This window comes from Anolis sagrei, chromosome 6 (genome assembly GCF_037176765.1).
Source record: "Anolis sagrei isolate rAnoSag1 chromosome 6, rAnoSag1.mat, whole genome shotgun sequence".
In the NCBI taxonomy this organism is placed as follows: Eukaryota; Metazoa; Chordata; class Lepidosauria; order Squamata; family Dactyloidae; genus Anolis; species Anolis sagrei.
The window spans coordinates 14,778,965-14,805,406 of NC_090026.1; the positions used below are offsets into that span (position 1 = coordinate 14,778,965).

Here is a 26,442-nt window from a genome sequence, read left to right on the forward strand (position 1 = left end):
ACTGATATTGTACTATGTTAATAATATAATATATTTTATGAAAATATATATTGTAAGCCGCTCTGAGTCCCCTTCAGGGTGAGAAGGGTGTCATATAAATGCCGTAAATAAATAAATAACTTCTTACTTTTTCTCTCCCCGCGCCTTTTTTTTTTTTTGCATTGGTTATCTGTATGTATTCAGTTTATAATTAGATCTGTTTTTGAATCCAAAGCTTAATAAAAATTTATTTAAAAATATTTTAACTATCTTATCATTTATAGATAGATTACTTACTTCCTTACTTAGGCGATCCCTCATTGTCTGAGTAAGATTGTCCGTCAAGGTCGGTGTACTGGCGGTGGGTCCATAGGTGACTATGGAGCCCTATTTTTGACCTGCATGTTCTCCTGCAGTGAGGGCATCGGTTTCCAGGTGGAAGGTGGTCCCGGTCGGTGTTGGCTTCATGCGCCTTCCTCTTGGCATGTTTCTCTCTTTCGTCCTCCATTCGTGCCTCTTCAAATTCTACAGCACTGCTGATCACAGCTGACCTCCAGCTGAAGCGCTCAAGGGCCAGGGCTTCCCAATCCTCAGTATCTATGCCTGAGTTTTTAAGGTTGGCTTTGAGCCCATCTTTAAATCTCTTTTCCTGTCCTCTAACATTCCGTTTTCCATTCTTGAGTTCGGGGTAGAGCAACTACTTTGGAAGACGGTGGCCTCCGGACAATGTGGCCAGTCCAGCGGAGTTGATGGCGCAGGACCATCGCTTCAGTGCTGGTGGTTTTTGCTTCTTCCATTTGTCCACCTGTCTTCCCAAGAGATTTGCAGGATTTTTCGGAGGCAACGCTGATGGAATCGTTCTAGGAGTTGTATGTGATATCTATAGATAGTTCATGTTTCACGAGTTGGGAGGACAATAGCTTTATAAACAAGCACCTTGGTATCCTTACGGATGTCCTCAAACACTCTGGGCTTCATTTGGAAGAATGCTGCACATGCAGAGCTCAGGCAGTGTTGTATTTCAGTGTTAATGTTGACTTTTGTGGAGAGGTGGCTGCCAAGGTAGCGGAAATGGTCAACATTTTCTAATGTAACACCATTAAGCTGTATTTCTGGCATTGCAGACGGATTGGCTGGTGACTGCTGGAAGAGCACTTTAGTTTTCTCAATGTTCAATGAAAGACTGAGCTTCTCGCAAGCTTCTGTGAAGGTGTTTAGAGTGGCTTGTAGGTCTTCTTCTGAATGTGCACAGATGACTTTATCATCAGCATATTGGTTTTCTATAACAGATGTTGTAACTTGGTTTTGACTTTCAGCCTGCTGAGGTTGAATAGCTTGCCATCTGTCTGATAGATGATTTCCACTCTGGTGGGAAGCTTTCTATCAATAAGATGAAGTATCATAGCGTAAAATAAGGTTGGGGCAATAACACATCCCTGTTTGACAGCCGATTCCACCTTCAATGGGTCACTTTGGGAACCATTGCTGTCCAAGACTGTTGCCATCATGTCATCATGAAGAATGTTCACAAATTTGTCAGGGCACCCGATTTTTTGGAGGATGGTCCAGATAGCACTGCTATTTACTGTGTCGATAGATAGATAGATAGATAGATAGATAGATAGATAGATTAATTCTCTGTTTGTTTTGAGTGACGTCATAACTCAAAACCCACTGGACTACTTGCCTCCAAATTTGGCCACAAGACACCGACTAACCCAAGGAATAACTATAACTTAAAAATGATGTCATTTGGGAGTTGTAGTTGCTGGGATTTATAGTTTACCTACAATCAAAGAGCATTCTGAACTCCACCAACATTGGAATTGAACCAAACTTGGCACACAGAACTCCCATGGCCAACAGAAAATACTGGAAGCATTTGGTGGGCACTGACCTTGAGTTTTGGAGTTATAGTTCACTCACATCCAGAGAGCACTGTGGACTCAAACAATGAAGGATCAAGACCAAACTTGGCACGAATACTCCATATGCCCTTGATATTTGGCAGTTGTAGTTACTGGAATTTATAGTTCACCGACAATCAAAGAGCATTCTGAACACCACCATGACCAACAGAAAATACTGTCTTTTCTGGTGGTTTTTGGCGACCCTTCTGACATCCCCGCGTGACCCACCCACGGGTCCCGATAAATGCTGCCTTAAGGCCATCCAGTCCAACTCTCTTCACCAGAGCAAGAAAACATAATCAAAGCCCTCCTGACAAAGAGCCATCCAGCCATAGATATAGCTAGATATATATGATTCACACACATATATGTATATGACACATATAGTCTCATAGATTTGAAAGAGACCCCAAAAGAAGGACTTTTATATGTTGCATGTTCAAGAGTAAGTAAACCAGACGATGTCTACATCAACACTGACAAAGAAACAACAAGAAATACATACATATATTAGAAACCAACACTTTATCATTACTTTGTTTTCAAGATCACCAGACTGGGCCACAGCAACGCGTGGCAGGGGACGGCTAGTACTGAAATAAATAGCTCTACACCTATCGATATAAATGTTTGTTGTTCGGTCGTCTCCGACTCTTCGTGACCTCATGGACCAGCCCACGCCAGAGCTCCCTGTCGGCCGTCACCACCCCCAGCTCCTTCAAGGTCAGTCCAGTCACTTCAAGGATGCCATCCATCCATCTTGCCCTTGGTCGGCCCCTCTTCCTTTTGCCTTCCACTTTCCCCAGCATCATTGTCTTCTCTAGGCTTTGCTGTCTCCTCATGATGTGGCCAAAGTACTTCAACTTTGCCTCTAGTATCCTTCCCTCCAATGAGCAGTCGGGCTTTATTTCCTGGAGGATGGACTGGTTGGATCTTCTCGCAGTCCAAGGCACTCTCAGAACTTTCCTCCAACACCACAGCTCAAAAGCATCAATCTTCCTTCGCTCAGCCTTCCCTAAGGTCCAGCTCTCACATCCGTAGGTTACTACAGGGAATACCATGGCTTTGACTAGGCGGATCTTTGTTGCCAGTCTGATGTCTCTACTCTTCACTATTTTATCGAGACTGGACATTGCTCTCCTCCCAAGAAGGAAGCGTCTTCTGATTTCCTGGCCACAGTCTGCATCTGCAGTCATCTTTGCACCTAGAAATACAAAGTCTGTTACGGCCTCCACGTTTTCTCCCTCTATTTCCCAGTTGTCAATCATTCTTGTTGCCATAATCTTGGTTTTTTTTTTATGTTTAGCTGCAACCCGGCTTATAAATGTGCAATCTCCAAATCTCCAGAGGAAAAGCGTTTAGAAAGGGTGCGGAACTATACTTAGTGTGGAACTGTTGCTAGTGGGAAGAATATTTGGAGCGCTCCTTATGAGGCGATCATAGATTCACTCCAGTGGCTGTCAGTGTCCCTTATTGTTAGAACACAGCGGTGCCGCTCTAGCACTGGAGAACTCTATGGCGAATCGGCTCTATGTTTTGCATTGGGGAAAAGCAGTAGAGCAGTAGATCGGAAGTGCTGATAAAACATAGAGCTATACTAATAGAACGATTTCCGCTTTGAGTGAAAACAGGCTCCACGGGAAAAAATTGGCCCTCCAGGTGTTTTGGACTCCAACTCCCACAATTCCTAACAGCCTCAGGCCCTTTTCTTTTCCCCCTCAGCCGCTTAAGCGGCTGAGGGGGAAAAGAAAAGGGCCTGAGGCTGTTAGGAATTGTGGGAGTTGGAGGGGACCTCTTTGGGGCGTGACACCGGAAGTGAAGCCTCGTTGTGGCTGGAGGGGGAACGCTTTGGCGGGTGCGCATTTCCTGTTTCCTAGCAACAAAAGGAAGTATTTGTTGTTGCCCTGGTCTCTGGGACTTCTTCCAAGAGGGAGCCTCCTGCCTCGGAGAGGAAGGGCTTTGGGGGCCATTGAAGGCCCTCCTGGGAGTAGCAAGGGCCTGCTCGCTGCCTTGCCCTCCTTTGCCTCCAGCTGAGCGACCCCTTCTTCTCCAGGAAGAGAGCCGGTGTGTCTTCCCTCAAGAGGTGCCTCAGTCTCCCCTCTCTACCCCAGGGATGGAGCCTGAGTGGACTCTGGGGCTTCTTTCCCCAGGACTGGAGCCTCCCAGAAGTGGGACCACATGGCTTGAACTCTGAAGGAGACTTTGCTTTCCGTTTCTTCCTGAAGTCCATCGCTGCCCTACATCTACCTTGGATGGTTGTAGTCTGTCCTTGTGTCCATCTTCGTCTGCGTCCCTTCTGCATCTCTGACACCTCAGTGGAATACAGACACATCACAGACGATATCTGCTCCTTCTTAAGTTCATTTGGATCTCCAGGCCCCTTTCTTCCCCAGGACTGGAGCCCCTCAGAAGTGGAACCACATGGCTTGAACTCTGAAGGAGACTTTGCTTTCTGTTTCTTCCTGAAGTCCCATTGCTGCCCTACATCTACGTTGGATGGTCATAGTCTCTCTTTGTGTCCATCTTCGTCTGTGTCTGACACCTCAGTGGAATACAGACACATCTCAGACAATATCTGCCCCTTCTTAAGTTCCTTTGGATCTCCATGCCCCTTTCTTCCCCAGGACTGGAGCCTCCCAGAAGTGGGACCACATGGCTTGAACTCTAAAGGAGACTTTGCTTTCTGTTTCTTCCTGAAGTCCCATCGCTGCCCTACATCTACGTTGGATGGTCGTAGTCTCTCCTTGTGTCCATCTTCGTCTGTGTCTGACACCTCAGTGGAATACAGACACATCGCAGACAATATCTGCTCCTTCTTAAGTTCATTTGGATCTCCAACCCATCACAAAGCACTGCCTCTGCTGGAAGTCATGGTTCGAGCGCTTCCAAAATCATATTTTGATTTCTAAACCTGGGAACGTTGGTTTTTCAACTATCTCTTTTTCACAAAGTACCATTGATGGTCACTGCCTCTCCCTGACATCCAAATGTCTTTTGCATTGCTGGAGCCTCCCAGAAGTGGGACCACATGGCTTGAATTTTGAAGTAGACTTCGCTTTCTGTTTCTTACTGAAGTCCCATCGACGCCCTACATCTACCTTGGATGGTCATCTTCTCTCCTTGCACCCATTTTTGTTCAGGTTGCTTCTGCGTCTCGACACCTCAGTGGAGTACAGACAGATCACAGACAATACCTGCTCCTTCTTAAGTTCATTTGGCTCTCCAACCCATCACAAAGCACTGCCTCTGTTGGAAGTCACGGTTGGCGCTCCTACAAAATCATATTTTGATTTCTAAACCTGGAAACGCTGATTTTTCGACTTTCTCCTTTTCACGAAGTCCCATTGATGGTCACTGCCTCTCCCTGTGTCCTTCTACATCCAGTTGTCTTTTGCATTTCTGATACGTTCGTGGAAACATACACAGGTCACAGGTGATGCTTCCCAGATAATTTCGACCTCAAGTCCATCACAAAGCACTGCCTCTGTTGGAAGTCACAGTTTCTTATAACATCATATTTTGATTTCTACACTTGTGGGGCCTCCATTGCTTTCAACTGTTTGAGATGACAGTCTGGGTTTTCTACCTGTATTTTTAAGTTTTGTATTCAGGCCCATTGTGAAGCTTTGAAATCTGCCTTCCACTCTGCGCACTCAGGGATCTTGTGTGTTTTTCAGACTTGATTTTTTTAGACCATTACTTTTGTGACATTTTTGAACTGAAAGCGGAAAATTTTGGAGATCCTTTTTAAAATGGAAAATCCTGACTATGTTCACAATGACTTGAACTCTTGAAACTACCTGTTCAGATTTAGGACATTCACAATCCTCTGTTCCTCAATATATGTGTGTGTTACTAATGACTTCATATGCCTGCTTTTTGGAGAAGGAAATTTAAGTCAACTTCTGTTAGAGAAATTTTCTGTTTGCCAAGGATGCTCAGCATAATCTGAGAGGTAAGCAACCAACACTTCTTATAAATACCTTTAGAATCAAAAACCATAACCTCAGTGCTGTCTTTACCCATTTGTGCAGACACTGCTGGGTTTTTCCAACCCACCAAACAAATTCGTACAAAGAAAGGTAACATTAATTTCCAAATGCTTTGCTGGAATATTAGAAATGAAAAACAAACCCAGACCAAAATCACAAAGCCCTCTCCTCCTCTCATAAATGACAATAATGCTGTTAATCTTATCTCGGTTGTAGTAGTGTTAAAGTTGGCTATGTCTTCTGTTGTGCTAAAGTTCCCATCAGCCCTAGATAACATTGCAAACTTATTTATTTGCTGCATTTTTATACCACCCCTCTCAGCCCGCAGGCGACTCGAGGCAGTTCACAAGCAACAGTTCAATGCCAACAATATCATAAAAACATTTAAAAGCATTTACATATCAATTAAGACCATAACACATTAATAAAAGCAAATCATTTCGTCTCCAAGATAAAAACGTAATCCGATCTCATAGTCTGATTGTTCCATATTCCTATGTCCATTGCATTGCCATTTCAAACGCCTGCTCAAACAGCCAGGTTTTGACTTTTTTTTTGAAAGTCAAAAGGGAGGGAGCTGATCTAATGTCCCTAGGAAGGGCGTTCCATAGCCGAGAGGCCACCACTGAGAAGGCCCTGTCTCTCGTCCCCACCAGACCTATTTGTGACTCAGACGGAGTTGAGAGCAGGGCCTCCCCAGACGATCTTAACATCCTAGATGGTTCATAAGGGGAGTTGTGTTTGGACAAGTAAGTTGGACCAGAACCATTTAGGGCTTTATAGGCTAAAGCCAGCACTTTGAATTGTGCCCGGTAGCAAACTGGCAGCCAGTAGAGCTGGCACAACAGTGGAGTTGTATGCTCCCTGAGCGCCACTCCTGTTAGTAATCTGGCTGCCATCAGTTGGACCAATTGAAGCTTCTGAACAGTCTTCAAAGGTAACCCCATGTAGAGCACGTTGCAGTAGTCTATACGGGATGTAACCAGAGTGTAGACTACCGTGGCCAAGTCCCAAGGTATGGGCGCAGCTGGCGCACAAGTTTTAACTGTGCAAATGCTCCCCTAGTCACCGCCGAGACCTGGGGTTCCATGCTCAATGATGAGTCCAGGATCACATCCAAGCTGCAAACCTGTGTCTTCAGGGGGAGTGTAACCCCCATCCAACACAGGCTGTAACCCTATGCCCTGTTTGGCCTTGCGATTGACCAGGAGTACCTCTGTCTTGTCTGGATTCAATTTCAATTTGTTCTCCCTCATCTAGACAATCACAGTGGCCAAGCACCGGTTCAGGACCTGGACAGCCTCCTTAGTAGCAGGTGGGAAGGAGTGACAGAGTTGGACAAATGACAAGAAGTCATAGGAGTTGTCCAACAACATCTGGAGAGGCATAGATTGACTCCACCTAGTTGTAGGCATTAGAAAGAGAAACTTGTTAGAGAAATAGTGTTCACAAGGGTGATCTGTGAACTGATGACAGTCCTTTGGCTGCTGGACTGTAAGAGTTTTCAGAAAGGAAAGAGATGCCTGCTAATGCATCCCTTTACCAAGTCCTGGGCGTTTTTTTTGGGAATTGGTGGAATGCCATTCCCTCACACTGGAAAGTTTGAGGATTGCTGTGTTAGAGCACACTTAGGTAGAGATCAGACACACATGACTCCCAGTTGAAGATCTATCTAAATTTAGGCCCATTCTGGCCTACTCCCACTACACCATTAGACTAATTTCACCTCTCTCCTTCCAAAAGCATCTAAGCAAGTTAATATTGTCATCTTGTAGCAATGAATTCCATAATTTTGGTTGAATCTTGAGCAGCTTAATGAAGCACTAGCTGTGTCCTGCCACACGTTGCTGTGGCCTATAGTAAAACTTATCAAAGTTGAGGTAGATATCTGGACTATTATGAAAGAGAGGTCCCTACCTATTCTTTCCCCCTTTTCCTCCCCCTTTCTCTCCTTTCTTCCTTCTCTACCTCTTTCTTTCTTTCACTACTTGGTTTCATCCTTCTCTCTTTCCTTCATTCCCTCCCCCTTTCTTCCTTTGCCTTTCTTCCCTCCCTGTTTGCTTCCTTCTTTCACTTTTTATTTCCTTTTATTTTACCACCATCATAACAATAACAATAATGCAATGCATTGCCTCTGGGACCTGACACCTCTCCCATTCCCCCAGGGTCTCATAGGAACAATAGCATAATAATAATAGAAATAACCTTTACCCGTCACGTGTTGCTGTGGCCAATCTTCCCTCTTTCTCTCCTTCTTTCCCTCCTTCCTTCCTTCCTTCCCTCCCATCTTTCCTTCTCCTCTTCTTTCTCTATCTCTTTCCTTCCTTCCCCCTTTTTCTTTCTTTTCTGCTGTCTCTCTTTTCTTTCCCTCCATCTTTCCTTTTCTTTCCTTTTCTTCTTCCTTCTTTCTCTAACTTTCCTTCCTTCCCCCTTTTTCTTTACCTCCCTTTCTCTTTCTTCCTTCTTTCCTTCCTTCCTGTCTTTCCTAGATTTTGACAGGGCAGGAAGGGGCGGGGTGGGTTTTGGAGGTGGCGTGAAGTAAAAGGAGGTAAGATTGGGGCGGGGGAGTGATGGAGCATGGGGTTGCGTGTGTGTGTGCGGCGGCAGGGGGAGTGATGGAGCGTGGGGTTGCGTGTGTGTGTGCGGCGGCGGGGGGAGTGGGCTTGCGTGTGTGTGCGGCGGCGGGGGAGTGGGGTTGCATGTGTGCGTGCGGTGGCGGGGGGAGTGATGGAGCGTGGGGTTGCGTGTGTGTGTGCGGCGGCGGGGGGAGTGGGGTTGCATGTGTGCGTGCGGCAGCGGGGGAGTGATGGAGTGTGGGGTTGCGTGTGTGTGTGCGGCAGGGGGTGTGTGTGTGCGGGAAGCGGCGCAGCGGGGCTTGGAGTGGGCATGGTTTCCGCAGAGGGAACGTTGGCCGGAAGGCCATGTGCGCGCGTCAGGGAACTTGCGGCTGAGCGCCAATGCGCATGCTCAGTTGTTTTGCCGTTTTGTGAGTGTGTTGTTGTGTTGTTTTTCATTTTGAGTAGATATGTTTGTACCTTGTGGGTTGTGTTATGGGCATGGGAATTTTGGTTAAGTTTCGTTGGGGTTTTTTTGAGTTTTGTTTTTTTGCCGTTTTGAGTGTGTTGTTGTGTTGTTTTTCATTTTGAGTAGATATGTTTGTACCTTGTGGGTTGTGTTATGAGCATGGGAATTTTGGTTAAGTTTCGTTGGGGTTTTTTTGAGTTTTATTCTTTTGCCGTTTTGTGAGTGTGTTGTTGTGTTGTTTTTCATTTTGAGTAGATATGTTTGTACCTTGTGGGTTGTGTTATGAGCATGGGAATTTTGGTTAAGTTTCGTTGGGGTTTTTTTGAGTTTTGTTTTTTTACCGTTTTGAGTGTGTTGTTGTGTTGTTTTTCATTTTGAGTAGATATGTTTGTACCTTGTGGGTTGTGTTATGAGCATGGGAATTTTGGTTAAGTTTCGTTGGGGGTTTTTTGAGTTTTATTCTTTTGCCGTTTTGTGAGTGTGTTGTTGTGTTGTTTTTCATTTTGAGTAGATATGTTTATACCTTGTGGGTTGTGGTATGGACACGGGAATTTTGGTTAAGTTTTGTTGGGGGGTTTTTGAGTTTTGTTTCTTCGTTGGATGCCCCTAACAAATTTATATGTATAGATTGAACAAAGGTGCATCTAAGAAGCGTACAAGCAAGGCACAAAGTCAGTGGCATCTGCCCATTGTCCTTCTCCCCGAAAACAGCTAGTATTCATTGACATGCGGTGGTGGGAACACATGGCTCTCAAATTTTGTTTTGTTTTTGAACTGCAGTTCCCATAAACCCTAGTTAGCACAATCTGAGGTGAGGTGGAAATTAAGCAACATATGGAGACCACGTGTTCCCCACTTTTTGAAATTGTACACACCATTCATTTTAATAAAAGCCCTTTACTAAGAAGTTCAACTTCCACTTCTCTCATGGAGATTCGTTCTTGCAATGAGATCCATGGCAAGGCATATTTACAGAGTATCTATCCACACTGGGTCTATACTTGGAGCAGAGGCGGGTAGATTGAGCAAAACCAGAGTACCTTAGTGGCCTGTGTGTTTGCGAGGAGTGGGAATTTCATGAGCCTTACAGATATGGTCGGACTGTAACTCTCAGCCATTGTAGCCTGCAGAGCCTTTGATAAGGAATGCTGGGAGTTGCAGTTCAGCCACATCTGAAAGTCTACACAATTTCTGCACTTGATATAGGGCACTTTCTAGCTCAAATGTATATGCACAATCGCAGAACATAACCAATTCATATGTACTCTTGTGTGGAACAAGCAAAGCAAGCTAAAGGTCATAGAAGTTCAATCTGCAATGCATTTATACAGTCTTGAGTATTCTATGAGTCTCTAGTTTTTTGTTGTAATAGAGGAACACTGTTCTCTGAGAGATGTTACCATGAAATAAAGGTAAAGGTTTCCCCCTTGACATTAAATCTAGTCGTGTCCAATTCTGGGAGGTGGTGCTCATCTCCATTTCTCAGCCAAAGAGTCGGCGTTGTCCATAGGCACCTCTGAGGCCATGTGGCTGGCATGACTGCATTGAGCGCTGTTACCTTCCCACCGGAGCAGTACCTATTGATATACTCACATTTGCATGTTTTCGAACTGCTGGGTTGCAGAAGCTGGGGCTAATAGTGGGAGCTCACCCAGCTCCTGGATTCGAACCACCGACCTTTCGGTCAGCAAGTTCAGCAGCAGTTTTACCCAGGGGCTACATGGAAAAGATTGAGTATAATGCATAGAAGTCAGATGCTGAAATTTTACACAGTGAAAATCAGAAGTGAGCAGGTGGAACTGTGGATGGATGGGAGAAAAGAGCCTTTTGCAAGTGCTGTGTTCAAACCTGTCAAAAGAGTCATCTCTATTGTCTTAAGTCTGTTTGGCACGGAGGGAAAATGCCGAGAGACAGACGAGTTTGCTCCAGGCAATGTTTAACCCAATACACACAATCTATGTCAGTGGTTCCCAGTCTATGGTCCGTGGACCACCAGTGGTCCATAAGAACTAAAATATGGTCCGCGGCCTCACCATTACTACACTGTTGCAACGGGATCAACTGGTCTCGCAAAACCCTCTTATAGTGCCGAGGCTTATTAAATAAGGTTTCTGTGGGTAAGCAGATGATTACTACTGGGTGGAATATATTATATATCAAAAACTAGAACTGATGTGATCTATCCAATGCAGTTTTCTGAATCGGCAACCCAAATAACCAAAATGAATCTAAAGTTTACCAAAAACTGATCTGTAACACTTTTGGTGCTAATGTTGGAGAGTGGTCCCTGGGCAAAGTGGTTCCTGGTCAAATGGTCCCTGGTCAAAAAAAAGTTGGGAACCACTGATCTCCATGATAGATCCTCTCTTGAGGAAAGGGCTGTTGCTTCCCACACACCTCACTGATCCAGAGAGCCAGAGTCCAGGCACCCTATTTTGTCACATCATTTTCTGTCTGGTATTTTTTGATAGAGAGAGGCAGCATGGTTTGAGTGTTGGAACATGACTCTGGAGACCAGGGTTCAAATCACACCTTGGCTACAGAAACTTCCTGAATTATTTTGAAAAAGTCATATTCTCTCATGCTCAGAGGAAAATAAAAGGTAAAATGCCTCTGAACCAATCTTGTCAAGAAAATCTTGCCAAGAAAACCATCGCAGAGATTAAGATCCTCTGGGGAGGCCCTGCTTTCCGTCCCGCCATTGTCACAGGTGCGATTGGTGGGGACAAGAGACAGGGCCTTCTCTGTGATTGCTCCCTGCCTATGAAACTCCCTTCCTGGTGAGATCAGGTCGGCCCCCCTCTCTCCTGTCCTTTAGAAGGATAGTAAAAACTTGGTTGTGGGACCAAGCTTTCGGGACAGGGCAATAAAGCAGCAATAGGAAAGATTACCAGGCCAATTAGAATTGACGCTAATGACTAGGACAGTTTTAAATGGTGTATTTTAATATTGAGATAAATATTTTTAATGTTTATGTACGTGTATATGAATTTGTGTCCCGGCATTGAATGTTTGCCATATATATGCCGTGCTCCACCCTGAGTCCCCTTCGGAGTGAGAAGGGTGGAATATCAATGCTTTAAATAAATAAATAAATAAATCCCCGTGATAGGGTTGATATAAGGCAGATTTTTTTTTTATCGTGTCAGGAGCGTCCTGTTGTGAGAGAATTGGCTGTCTGCAAGTACGTTGCCCAGGGGACACCCGCATGATTTTGATGTTTTATCATCCTTGTTGGAGGCTTCTCTCATGTCCCCGCATGAGGAGCTGGAGCTGATAGAGGGAGCTCATCCGCCTCTCCCCGGATTCGAACCTGCGACCTGTTGGTCTTCAGTCCTGCCGGAACAGGGCTTTAACCCACTGCGCCACTGGGGGCTCCAAGGCAGAATTGACTTGAAGGCACACAACAACTAATTTAGGGGTATCAAACTCATTTTCACAGAGGGGCACACATATGGTCTAGTTTAAAAGCAAATTCATGGGCAGGACAGAGTTCTACCCATAGTGATACTCAGTCCTTCTATAAAACGTACTGATCTTTTTCTTTATTGTCCTTGTTTTGTGTCTGTAGGTCCTGCCATTAGAACATTTGCGGAAGAGGAAACAAGTGGGGTGGCATTCTGCCTCGGAATGACCCAAGCTTGCTCTTTGAAGAAGAGGGAGAGCAGAAAGGACATCTGATGTGAGCGATGGCCGAGGGGGACGCTGCCCTGGCCTCCGAACAGCCTGCTGGACAGGAGGAACGTCCCTACAAGTGTAAGCAGTGTCCACGCAGTTACCGCCATGCTGGGAGCCTGGTGAACCACAGGCACACCCATGAGGTGGGACTCTTCCACTGCCTGGTATGCCGTAAAGACTTCTCCAACCCCATGGCCCTCAAAAGCCATCTCCGCACCCATCTGGAGGAGAAGCGTCACAAATGTCTGGACTGTGGGCGGGGATTCCGGACTTCCTCCCAGCTGGCCAATCACCGCTGTTTGGCCCGTCTCAACCAGGAGCAGGAGGAGGAGGAAAGTAATGGAGACAGCTGTACCATCCAGAAGGTCCAGGACAAGTCTTCATCAGATGGCGACGCCTATTCTGGGATGGAAGGCAGCAGCAGAAGCCTGCTGACCAACCTGGAGAAGTACATTGCTGAGTCGGTGGTGCCTGCTGACTTTTCTCAGCTGGGATTTCCAATCAAGGTGGAAAAGGAGAAGGAGGAACAGCTCCCAGTGCACCAGAGTGAAGAAGAGGAGGCAGCCATGATTGGAGGGCTCAGAGCCACAGAGGAGGAACGGCGCTACAAATGCAACCAGTGTGACAAGGCATACAAGCATGCAGGCAGCCTGACCAATCACAAGCAGAGCCATACATTGGGCGTCTACCAGTGTGCCATGTGCTTCAAGGCCTTCTCCAACCTTATGGCACTCAAGAGTCACACTCGTCTCCATTCAGAGTATCGGCCCTACAAGTGTCGCTTTTGCCACAAGGCCTTCCGCCTCCCCTCGGAGCTGTTGAGCCACCAGAAGGCCCACAACCAGGATGAAAGCAAGATGACCGGCCTGCCAGCTTGGGAAGGCTCTGAACACAACATCTGGGAGGAGGACTCCATAGAGACCTTGGCCAAGCTGGACATTTATCAACCTCCCCCAGCAGGCACAAACCTAGGGGACAGTGCCCCATGCAGCCTCAAAGACACCTCCAAGGCAGGGGGTGGTGAACGCTGCAACCCAGATGGGGAGCTGTGTGTTCGCTGCGGTGGAACTTTTGCTGATGAGGAGGAGCTGAAGGAACATAGTTGTCTCTATCCAGAGGAGGCAGATGAAGAGGAGGAGGAAAGCAGTAGTCCCTCTCAACCAGCCCCTGGCTCCAATGGCACTTGGGAAGCAAGTCTGAAAGGAGAGGAAGGATATTCCTTATTGGAGGAGCGGCCATTCCGCTGTGAAGACTGTGGCAGGACTTACCGCCATGCTGGAAGTCTCATCAACCACAAAAAGAGCCACCAGATTGGAGTCTACAGTTGTACCGTCTGCTCGAAACAGCTCTACAACTTGGCTGCCTTGAAGAACCATTTGCGGGTCCACCTGAAGTCCAAGCTCAGCTCATCTACCATGGAGGAAGCATCCCAGCATCTTTCTGCTGTTTCAGACATGCATCAAGGTGAGGACAGCCCCGGAAATCACAGAGACTACTGTCCACAGCCACCAGATGTCTGGAGAGGAGTCTCCTGCCTGAAGGAAGAGGAGGAAAGAGACATTGAAGAGGAAGACCGGCCCTACAGGTGTGGGGATTGTGGCCGGAGTTACCGGCACCGCGGCAGTCTTGTGAACCACCGCCACACCCACCAGACAGGGATATTCCAGTGCTCCATCTGCCCCAAACAGTATTCCAACCTTATGGCGCTACGGAATCATGTGCGAGTACATTTGCGGGCTGCCCGTATGCGTGGCCGAGAACAAGGGGGCGGTCTCACATGCAGCAGATGTGGGGAGAGTTTTGAGGAGGAGGCTGAGTTCCAGCTCCATCAGCTGCGCCACCTGCCCTCAGCTGAGGACATGGAAGTGGCAACAGTTCCCAAACTCAGTGGCTTTCATCCACAAGAGGCAGATCTCCTCCAAGCTATCAAGCAGGATGTGGAAGCTCTAGAGAACGGAGAAGCTGTGGCCGAGGATGTCCTTCCTGACTCAAAGGTGGCCCATGTCTGCCACCAGTGTGGAATGACCTTTGCCAGTGCAGATGGCCTGCAGAGTCATGTCTTGCAGCATGGCAATGAAAGGGAACTGTCAGAAGGGATGGCTGAGAGGACTGAGTCCCCCAGTTCCCTCCAGCGGTTGTATGGTTGTGACCAGTGCGGCAAGTCTTATCGGCACTCAGGGAGTCTCATCAACCACAAACAGACACATCAGACAGGGGATTTCAGCTGCTCAGTTTGCGGTAAGCACTTCCAAAACGTAGCTTCACTTAAGAGCCACTTGCGTGGGCATCAGAGACCCAGGAGGACACAGTCTGAGACCACAATAGCTATGAACGAGGAAGAGGATGGTGAACTTGAAGATGGAGCTGCCTTCCCTGTGTTGCTGCCTTCAGGAGATGAGCTAAGTGACAGCTGTAATGTTTTGGAAGAAGATGCTGTCCCAAATGGTTGGCAGTCTCAAGCTCCCTCGCCTTTGTCAGGTGACACTGAAGTAACCCCCCATGTCTGTGACCAATGTGGGCTGGACTTTGACCAGGCCAGTAGTTTGGTGATCCATAAACAGACCCACCAACTTGGCATCTACCAGTGTTCCCTGTGCCCCAAAGAATATTCCAGTCTTACAGCTCTAAAAAACCATTTTCATGCGCATACCAGGGCCACGGCATCCTCTGAAGGCAGCCCCGGCATAGATGGCAGTGCCGAGGAGAAACCCTTCCTCTGCAGCTTCTGTGGCATGATATTTCCCAGCGAAGAGGACCTCCAGCAGCATCACAGTCTGTTGCATGAAGAGGGAGAAACCCAGGGAGATGAGCAGGATGTGGAGCTCAAAAAGGAGGCAGAGGAGCAGTTGGATGGTGGTGGGGAACGAGAAGAGGAGCAGCTCCTCTCACATATCTGTGGCTACTGTGGTCAGACATTCGATGATATGGCCAGCTTGGAGAAGCACAGCGAAGGACATCTGGAGGAGAAAGCTGCTGCCTTGGCCGACACTTCCATGCAGCTCCGACGAGCTTCCCGTGTAGAGGAGGACCAGCCACCACCACTTCCAGTGGAGGTGCCTGCTGCTCCCATGGAGCTCCTGGACAACCGGCCTTATGCCTGCAGCCAGTGTGGGAAAACCTACCGCCACGGTGGCAGCTTAGTCAACCATAAGAAAATCCACCAGATTGGAGATTACCAATGCAGTGTCTGTTGCCGTCCGTACCCCAACTTGTCAGCTTATAAGAACCACCTCCGCAACCATCCAAGATGCAAGCTAAGTGGCAGTGTGCCAATAAATCGGCAACCAGTCACTGTCGCAGCAGAAGACCCACCATTTTCTTATACAGTGCCTAAGGAAGAGCCTCTGGATCATAGGGTTACAGTGCTTCAAAACCAGGAAGATCTGCCGTACGCTAAGTCTCCAGTATTTCCTACTAGAGAGGAAAAATCAGGAAGACAACTGAAGGCTAGTCAGCCAGAGTGCAGGAAGGCCCAGCTGTTTGATATCTGTGGAGAGCTGTATGAGGGGAAAACAGTATTGGAAGCCCATTGGCCCCTGCATCTTGCTCAAGAAGACAAGAAGTTAGAAGAAGAGAAAGAAGTGATAGTTGGAGAAGAAAATTCCCCAGTTGCTGAAGAAGAGGACTCCTCGGAGCGCCCCTTCCAGTGTGATTTGTGTGAGCGCAGCTACAAGCATGCAGGCAGCCTGATCAACCACAAGCAGACCCACAAGACCGGCCTGTTCCATTGCAGCATCTGCCAGAAGCAGTTCTACAACCTCATGGCTCTGAAGAACCACAACCGCACTCACTATGAAACCAAACGCTACCGGTGTCCTGAGTGCCCCAAGGCCTTTCGGCTCCAGAAGCAGCTGGCCAGCCACCAGCGAGTGCACCGTGAGAGGAAGCGGGACTCCTCTGCCCATCCTTCCCGGAGATCTCTTCATGCCAAGCGGGCTGGGAAGACAGGGAATTCAGCCCAACCTCTAAATGCTGCCAAGCAATGCCCAGATCCCGAGGAGAGGCCTTACTGGTGCGGGGAGTGTGGGCGTACATACCGCCATGCTGGGAGCCTGCTCAATCACCAAAAGAGCCACAAGGTAGGACACTTCACCTGCTCCTTGTGCAGCAAAGCCTATCCCAACCTCATGTCCCTCAAAAACCACCAGCGGATCCACTATGAAGTCAAACGTCACCAGTGTCCGGATTGTGGCAAGAGCTTCAAGTGGCAACGGCAGCTACTGAAACACCAGCGCCGCCCCAATCCTTGTGGTGTTGGCAATAGCGGCAGCACCTCGCGGCAAGGATGGGACCGGAACAAATCCACTTCTGGAAGGGAGCAAGGGATCAGCTCCACGGAGGCTACGGCAGGCTCCTTTCCCTGCCATTTGTGCTCCAAACACTTTCCCAACCACATCGCTCTCAAGAACCACAGCCGCATACACTCAAAGAAACGCTACGAGTGCTCAGAGTGTGGTAAGAGTTACCGGGCCTCCAGGGATTTGATGCATCACCGGAGGAGGCATCAGAGGGAGGAGGCGGGTGACATTGCTGAGGAAGATGAGCTTTCCCCTCTTGGCACAGTCCCGACCAATCAGACACTGGAGGAGCGGCCTTACAAGTGTGACCGGTGCGAGCGGACATATCGCCACGCTGGTAGCCTCATCAACCACAAGCAGGCGCACGCCACTGGCCTCTACCGCTGCCCCACCTGCCAGAAGGAGTTCTACAACCGCCTGGCCCTTAAGAACCACCTTCATACCCACAAGGACAAGAAACGCCACCGGTGCCCCCATTGTAGCAGAATCTTCCGGACTGCCCGGCGCTTGGCTGCCCACACCAAGGCCTGCTGCAGGACGAAGGAGGAGGAGAACGCGACTTTAGTTTGCCCTGTGTGCTCCCAGACATTCTTTCAGCAGCTCAGCTTCCAGGAGCACCAGCTCTCGCATGCCAAGGACAATGGGCATCCAGTGGCTATGGAGTCAGGCAGCTGAGGGTTTTGGAGAGTGTATGCCAAGGATTGTCTGGCAGGGAGAGTAAACCCTAGGGAAATTTAGAATAGTTGAGTGGGGGGCCTTCTCCATGGAAAGAAATGTCCCTGCATTGGAAAAAAAGGAAGGGAAGGAGTATACATATAGGGGTCACGTGTGAGGCCAGGGGATATAAAGGGGCACAGCTTTGGGTGGAAATATGGGGAGGAAGGGGTAAAAGTATGGGGAAGATGGGAGTATGTGAACCTTCGTTCTCTATAGAACATTTGGTCAGTTAGTATTGGAGTGATTGAGCTCTTCCTTCATGGAACGTTATACTGAAACCTCCATCCATACCTTTGTGTCCCTTTAAAATGCCTCCCTACAGCAACATCTACCTTTTTTTTTGTCTTGGAGTCTATTTGAAGAACTGAAATTGAGAATCCTTGAAACCTTTTGAGCATGTGCTTCAAGCGCCCTACTGATTTGAAATTTAGAACTCTTTTTTTTTGGGTAATGTTTTTAAATACATTTGGAAAGTCGAATGAGTAGTAAGTCCATGTTTAAGTCACATATGGTATTTAAATTACTGTTTTTAGAGAGAAAATCACCGAAGTACTGTTTTGAAAGGAAAACAACATGCCGGTTTGGAGCTTCGTTTAGAACGAAGCTGAACAAGAACCTTTGGCGTGGAGTAATTCTTTTGGTTTCTACCTCTTTAACTGGAAAATAGTTGACATTTCCTTGGTGAGAAGGGGAGTTTTTGCTTTTCAAAAACATGTCCAGGATTCATACATTTTTGGTCTTCTTAAAAACAGGGTCTGGGAACGTTCGCTAAAAGAGGAATGTGTTAATTACAGTTGGTCCCCAGAGGTGACTGACTTAAAGCATGAATTCTGTGTGAGTAAACAAATTCTCTGCAAAATTAGAGCATACTTCACCAAAATGTTCTCCTGGGCCAGCTCTAGTGAAATAAGCAGGATCTGCTTAACAGCACGGTCGGTGAAATGTTTAATTCATTGTTGAAGGCTTTCATGACTGGATTGTTGTGTGTTTTCTGAGTTGTATGGCCATGTTCCAGAAGCATTCTCTCCTGACGTTTCACCTGCATCTCTGGCAGGCATCCTCTGAGGTTGTGAGGTCTGTAAGGATGCCTGCCATAGATGCAGGTGAAACGTCAGGAGAGAATGCTTTTGGAACATGGCCATACAGCCCAGAAAACACACAACAACTCGGTGAAATGTTTATTTTCCAATCCCAGTCAGACCAATCCCGTATAGATTTAAGCCTCGGGAACAGAGTTTTGGAGGTCATGGTTTCGCAGGGCAAACATCTGTCTGCTTTTTCTAGCTGCGTTCCCCAGTCTGGTGCCATTGAGATGTTTTAGACTGCAATGTCCATCACCGTTGTCCACACAACTTATTTGAGAGTTGTCTCCTCACACATGTGAAAGTCACCAGGCTGAGGCTTGTGACTGTATGCCATAGTGCACAAATCTTCAGATCTCTCTTGTTGTCGTCATCACATAACCACCCATGTAAATGTCCTTCTGAGACATAGAAAGAGGAAGCGAGAATATCAAATGTAGGAATAGAAGGAGAGTAGGGCACAGCAGCCAATGTATTGTCAAAGGTTTTCATGGCCAGAATCACTGAGTTGTTGTGAGTTTTCCGGGCTGTATGGCCATGTTCCAGAAGCATTCTCTCCTGACGTTTTGCCTGTATCTTTGGCAGGCATACCTCACAACCTCTGATGGTGCCTGCCATAGAGGCAGGCAAATTGTCAGGATAGTATGCTTCCGGAACATAGCTATACAGTCCGGAAAACTCAAACAACCCAGTCAATGTATTGCTCAAAGTTGTTGTTTTTTTTAAAAAAAAAATAGTATAATCCCTGACGTGATTCTTCAAATCACACATGCTTGGGCATTACACAAGGAAACCCAAATTTAATCAAACCCATGGTGTAAAGCAGGAATGAGGAAAGCACTTTCCCCATCACATTTTTTGAGTCCAGCATTTTTAATTCCTCTATCCCCTCTCAAAAAAAAAACAAAAACCCACATCTTGGAGACAGTTTTGGCAGTGGAGGTGGTGCTCTCTTTACCTCAAGAAAAAGACTTTTCCCCAAAGATAATTGACACAGAGGTTGGGACTGAGATGACCCTGTGAAGGCCAAAACAGTGTTAAAATTGGGGGAGGAATGTTTCACATTTTTGAAGGTTGCGCTAATGGCATGGCCCTCCAAGGTGCCAGAAATAGTTGCTTATCCCAGTTGAGAGGAAGGTCTCTTTAACCCAGTGTTTCTCAACCTGTGGGTCCCCAGATGTTTTGGCCTGCAAGTCCAAGAAATCCTAACAGCTGGTAAACTGGCTGGGATTTCTGGGAGTTGTAGGCCAAAACACCTGGGGACCCACAATCTGAGAACCACTGCTTTAACCTTCTGCCCCTGCTCCAGTTTGAACCAAAACGGACCCCACTGGCCTGCTGTTTTCAGTGGGTCAAAACTCATTGTTTAAAAAAATGATGACCACAGTCTCTTCTACTCTGACCCCGAATCTGCTATTATTTTGAGACACTGTAAAACAGTTGTTCTCAGCTGTTGGTCTAGATGGGTTTCTGGGTGATTAAACTAACAAATGTTGTGGGTAGCAGTGCTAAATGCGGAGGACCACTGTTGTGGAAAACGTATTTGTTTTCTTTTTGGAAGATGTGAATTGGAGCCAAATTCAGAATGTAGATGTCATCAAAGATGTTCAGATTTTCCCAAAATAATAGATGGTAGTGCCAAAGGATGGAAGCTAGAGCAGACATGGGCCAATTTTGACCCTCCAGGTGTTTTGGACTTCCACTCCCACCATTCCTAATAGCCTCAGGCCCTTTCTTTTTTTTCCCCTCAGCCACTTAAGCAGGAAGGGGCACGAAGCTGTTAAGAATGGTGGGAGTTGAAGTCCAAAACACCTGGAGGGCCCAAATTTGCCCATGCCTTGACTTGAGGGATCAAATGTTTCCTCCACTATGGTAGCCCTAGACCAGGCATGGGTGAACTTCAGCCTTCCAGCTATTTTGGACTTCAACTCCCACAATTCCTAACATTGGCTGTTAGGAATTGTGGGAGTTGGAGTCCCAAGTACCTGGAGGGCCAGAGGTTGCCCATGCTTGCTCTAGACAATATAGCCATTATTGGAGGATGATCATATTCCCAAACTCTTTGGCCCATAGGTTGCCAATTCCTATAAGTCCAGAATGAATTATTATCTTGAAAACTGGAATCATTTCCTGATCTCTTCATCTCCTTGTTCTAAGGACACATTTTGACTTCAGCCTTGAGGTTGACCTCGACCCAGCAGGGTTCTGTTGAGGTTGACCTCGACCCAGCAGGGTTCTGTTGGGGTTTACACTGCTTAATCGAAGAAGAGGATCTGAAGATTTGAACATTTCCCTGTTTTAACTCTTCCTTGCATTTCATAACCTAGTACATCAAGTTGGCCAGGAAGCAATGTTTTCAACCCATGTCATATAGGCATGACCTTCCCTCTCATTGTCTCAAATGGTACAGCCCTGGCAGGAGATTGCTCTAGAGCAGTGGTTCTCAACCTGTGGGTCCCCAGGTGTTTTGGTTTACAACTCCCAGAAATCCCAGCCAGTTTACCAGCTGTTAGGATTTCTGGGAGTTGTAGGCCAAAACATCTGGGGACCCACAGGTTGAGAACCACTGCTCTAGAGTCACAGAAGTGTTCTTACATGGTTTAACATTTCTAGAGGGAAGTTCTTGGCCGTGAGGATCACCTAGCTGTCGGGAATACTTTGAAAGCCTTGCTCAGTCTTTTTGAAACAGAACTAGAAACTAGACTGGCACCAGTCTTTCCTTTTCTGTGAATGGGTTGGCAAGGATAAAAAGATGTGTGGCTGTCTCCGAGGCCATCCCCATGTTTATCTCATCCAGGCAGGACTTTTTGACATATGTCGCAGATAAACCTGCGCTGGGTGCAAATGTCTTGCGTTGAAGCCATCCAAATTCTTCCCCCGATTCAGCTCAGCAGAAGTCCCCATTTATATGTAGTTGCAAATTCTCAGTTGTGAATGTTTTATAGAATTTCTAACATAGGTGAGTCATATTTTTTACTGGGGCGAGAGCGACATATATAAATATATGTGTGTTTATGTGCATTTGTTTATTTGGCCAGCTGAAATATGTCCCCTCTCTTCCATTTTTATTCTTACGTCACCGTTATGTACTACACGTTGACTCTCTGGTCCTGTCTTATGCTGCTGTTCTCAACAACTGACAACTTGGCTTCAGCAAAAGCCCTCCCAAGAAAGTCACAACAGCATTTCCAAGTGTTTGTTTGGGATTGCTTTCCTTACTCCCCTCTGCCTTCTTGAAACAGTTCTCTAAATATCACCATTGTACTTAGATGTACGTGTGAATATTTTTGGGTTGTTGGGATTTTTTTTAAGGGGTTGGGATGTCATGAATAATAGGCACTTCTCAAATGTTAAGTCATTCTCCTTTCTAACTCACTAGTTCTAACTCACTAGACCTAACTTACTAGTTCTCACTGCCCTTCCAGAGATGAGGAGGTAACTGGAGTTTTGATCCTCCTCGCTCTGCCCTATTAGATGCCCTTCACCCCAGGTTTTTTTTTCCTGGAACGTCGATCGCATGGGTATGTGGCACCTCCTGGTGGCCATGCCTGATATGTGAAACACTTTAAAACTGCAAATAAATTGTTCTTGGTTTCTAAAAAACAGTGTTTCTATATATATATTCTGTTCTGTCGCCGCTGGACCTGAAATTGGTTGGCTTTAAAAATAGGATGTGTAACTTTTGCCCAGCGGGAAGCCAGGGGCCTAAGGATAAGTTCTCAGAGGTTTCCACTACAAAGAATCTTCAGATGGCTTGAGAAGTACAACAAAGTCTTTTATTAATGAACAAACGGGAACTTCTCTTATCTTTAGCAAAATAAAGCAAATAATTCCAAGCTTCTAGGGAACTGGTGAATTCCTAAACTTGCCCACGGAGGACAGGCAACTATCTTCAGTAACTTCTTCTTTAAAGGAAAACCCCCTTTTTAACTTCTCCCAGGCTGACTGAAATCCAACCCTCACTGGTCTGGGCTCTGCTACCGGGCCGAACTGCTTCTCGGACGCCGAGTGGACCTACCAGCAAAACAGTGGATATTCTCCAGCTGGAGTTCTTTAGTCTTTAGGGCTGTTTTCTGGAAATTCCCAAAGCTGAGGGAATGCTTCCCTGGAGTTCCTTAGGAGTCTCTTAAAGCTGTTCTCCTCTGGATTTCTTTCCCTTCTGTTTCTGTTGGAATTTCTGTGACCCTGGAAATTCTTAAAGCTGGCTGAGACTGACTAACAAAATGGCTCACTTCCCCTCCCAATTACTCTGAGCAAGGGGCAGGATCAAAACTTAACAATGATGGACAGGTGGCTTGCCCTATAACTGCAACCAAAAGAAGCCGCCTATCTGCAGAGTCTCTGAAACTCAGGACTGCAAACAAACATTCAATGCAAAGCAAATAAAATTGGAGCTCCTGGTACAGCTGTACCTGCACATTTTTCCTCTTTGTTTTCTTTGTAAGATGAAATGCCCCTGGCTGGATACTTTAACACAGTGGTTTTCAACCTTCCTAATACCACGGCCCCTTAATAAAATTCCTTATGTTGTGGTGATCCCCAGTTGTGACGTTTAAAATAGCTCTTTCCCACAAAGCTCTTCCTGTGTCTTTCACAATCGAACAATTTAAGACAAGCATTTTTGGTTAAGATTGCCCCATTTTACTGTTACCCTCTGAATCAATGATAGCAATAGGCCAGGTCATCATGTCTTTACTTCATTAGGATTGCTACGTCATCAATGTCTGCTTGACTTCCAGAATTGCAACAAATAATCCTCACCACCACCTCCACCCCCCAAATTCTGGCAGAATAGTCATGAAGAAAACTAAGAAAGATACTGCCGTGGGAGAGCTGTCAAATTTGCAGATACCATATTTGGTTCCATGCTGAGATTCTTTCACTTGATTTCCCAATCATACCAGTGGCCATATGTTAGTTGGGGTGGAATGTTCAGATGGATTTCTACCAAGGTTAACTTTGTCTCGATCCAGTCCCAGGATGGTATAATATCACAATAACAAGTTCAAGTTCACTGTATTACGGTCAATGACCAGTTCGAGAGAAGTGGGACATAGTATCACAATAACATGCAGATATAAGATTTCCCATACATCAGTGGTTCTCAACCTTCCTAATGTCATGACCCCTTAATACAGTTCCTCATGTTGTGTGATCGCCAACCATAAGATTATTTTCGTTGCTACGCCATAACTAATTTTTCTACTGTTATGATTCATAATGTAAATATCTGAGATGCAGGATGTATGTTCATTCACTGGACCAAATTTGGCACAAATACTGATACGCCCAAATTTGAATACTGGTGGGGTTGGAGGAGGGGGATTGATTTGTCATTTGGGAGTTGTAGTTGCTGGGATTTATAGTTAACATACAATCAAAGAACATTCTGAACTTCACCAACGATGGAATTGAACCAAACTTGGCACACAAAACTCTCAAGACTAGCAGAAAATACTGGAAGGGCCTTGACCTTGAGTTTTGGAAATGTAGTTCACCTACATCCAAAGAATACTGTGGACTTAAACAATTATGGATCTGGACCAAACTTGGCGTGAATATTCAATATGCCCAAATGTGTACACTGGTGGAGTTCCGGGGAAAATAGACCTTGAGGTTGCGGTTGCTGAGATTTATAAATCACCTACAATCAAAGAGCATTCTGAACCCCACCAATGATAGAATTGGGCCAAACTTCCCACTCAGAACAACCATGACCAAATACTGTGTTTTCTGATGGTTTTGGCAACCCTTCTGACACCCCATGACCCCACAGGGGTCCCAACCCCCAAGTTGAGAAAGACTGCATTAACAAAATGGTAGAAAAGCCACACTCATTTAACTTGGATAGCCAGAGAGATGGCTAATAGCCAGAGAGATGGCTAACAGTTAATACAGTGGTAGACACAAAAGTCTTGGTACAGACAACTCCAATGCTTGGTTTATTCAGTGATTTTAATCATTTATATCCCGTATTTACAATTTTTCCCAAGGTATTTGAAGAAACAAATATGCAATAACAATAAATATACAGTGTCAGCATAGAAATATATATACACACACATATATTTAAAAAAACATAGTATTAAAACTGGAAAAAATAATTTAAGAATCTTTAAAAAAATCAATCATAAAATCCCTGTCTTAATAAAAGGTTTCAGCACTGGTTTTTAAATGATACTGGATCTTCCTAAAGATAAAATTAAACAAATGCAGGAGTATGTCTGCTCTCACACCTGCCAATCAACATATTTCCATATGAATAGCAATGTCAGTAATATCTGTTTAAGCATAGAAACCATCAGTTTATCCCTTGAGAACGTTTGCTCTCTTCACATGATTTGTGTGGTATCATGAAGTTCTGAGATCATTAAACCCATATGACTTTGTTCTCTTGGAGATCTCCTTCAGAGGATCTCCGTAAGTCCAAGTCAACTTGACCGCACATAACAAGAACAATCCATACAACTGTCAGTTTTATTATTTTCAAAATAATAGAAATCTGCCCGGACACAATTCATCGGAGGAAGCCTGGAAGATTCCAGGTCCCACCCATTCACATTTTGGATTCAAGGAGAACCGGAGTGGAACGTGGTCTAGAAATGGCCTACTCAGATGTGGAAAATCAAAGTTCAAATTTTGTCTCAGCTACAGGAACTTCTGGGCAAGTCATATTTACCACGTTTGATGGTTTTAAGGCTTTGGGTAACATTAAAGTGCTCTGAGCTTCATGAAGGAAGAAAATAAATGTTGCTATGTATACATTCTTTGGGCTCCCTGACAGCACAGCAGTTTAAACTGCTGAGCTGCTGAACTTGCTGACTGAAAGGTCAGCGGTTCAAATCCGGTGAGCGGGATGAGCTCCCGCTTTTAGGCCTAGCTCCTGCCAAGCGAGCAGGTTGAAAACATGCAAATGTCAGTAGATCAATAAGTACAGCTTTGGTGGGAAGGTAATGGCGCTCCATACAATCATGCCGGCCACATGACCTTGGAGGTGTCTACAGACAACGCCGGCTCTTTGGGTTAGAAATGGAGATGAGCACCACCGCCCAGAGTCGGACACAACTAGACTTAATGTCAAGGGGAAACCTTTACCTTTTACTATAAATTCTTTGCATTGAACAATATAGATATGTCTTAGTAAGTGGACTTAGTTTGCAGGAAATAGAACTGCATTCTGTTGTAGTGGTTTGAGTGTTGGACTATGACTCTGGAGACCAGGGTTTCTTCCAACTCTTTGATTCTTATAATAGCACATCTCCCAAGATTTGGTTGTATGATGGAAACTAGTAGTCATAATCCTAAAGGGCTTTCTTGAAAATAGAAAATGGGGTAAGAAGAATGAACTTTGTTATGTAGGCCTCTTCCATATCGAGTGTTGTCCCTTTGCTTGTGTTGTACATATAACCCGCTCCTGCAGAGAAAAAGGAAGGCAGAGCAAACTTACTAACTCATTTACTTCAGGAAAATAGAGCTATTAAAATAAAATAAAAATACACACAGGACATTAAAATTAATACCAACTAAACTTAGACTCATTCAATCCGTGCAATTTACTTAGGTGTTGACTTCCTGTCCCTAAATTCGTACAGTGGGTCTACTTATTTGGGATTAACCCAAAAGATTCACTTGTTTTAAAAATATTTCAGTAATTCCAAAACAATTCTTCTCCTTTATATTCCCTAAACTTTTCCATTTTCTTGGTCTTGAATTTTTTCCAGGCCTTGATATCTCTTGGTCAATGCATACAGATATATACATA

General features: G+C 45.8%; 1 protein-coding gene across 1 annotated transcript; it reads left to right on the forward strand.

Moving 5' to 3' along the window:
• The first annotated feature begins 3,687 nt into the window (after window positions 1-3,687).
• On the forward strand, window positions 3,688-22,283 carry ZNF646 (zinc finger protein 646). Its single transcript, XM_060780178.2, has 2 exons — window positions 3,688-5,844; window positions 12,477-22,283. Exon 2 carries the CDS (start codon window positions 12,595-12,597, stop codon window positions 17,554-17,556), a length of 4,962 nt encoding a protein of 1,653 aa, XP_060636161.2. The 5' UTR covers window positions 3,688-5,844; window positions 12,477-12,594; the 3' UTR covers window positions 17,557-22,283.
• Window positions 22,284-26,442: the final 4,159 nt, after the last annotated feature.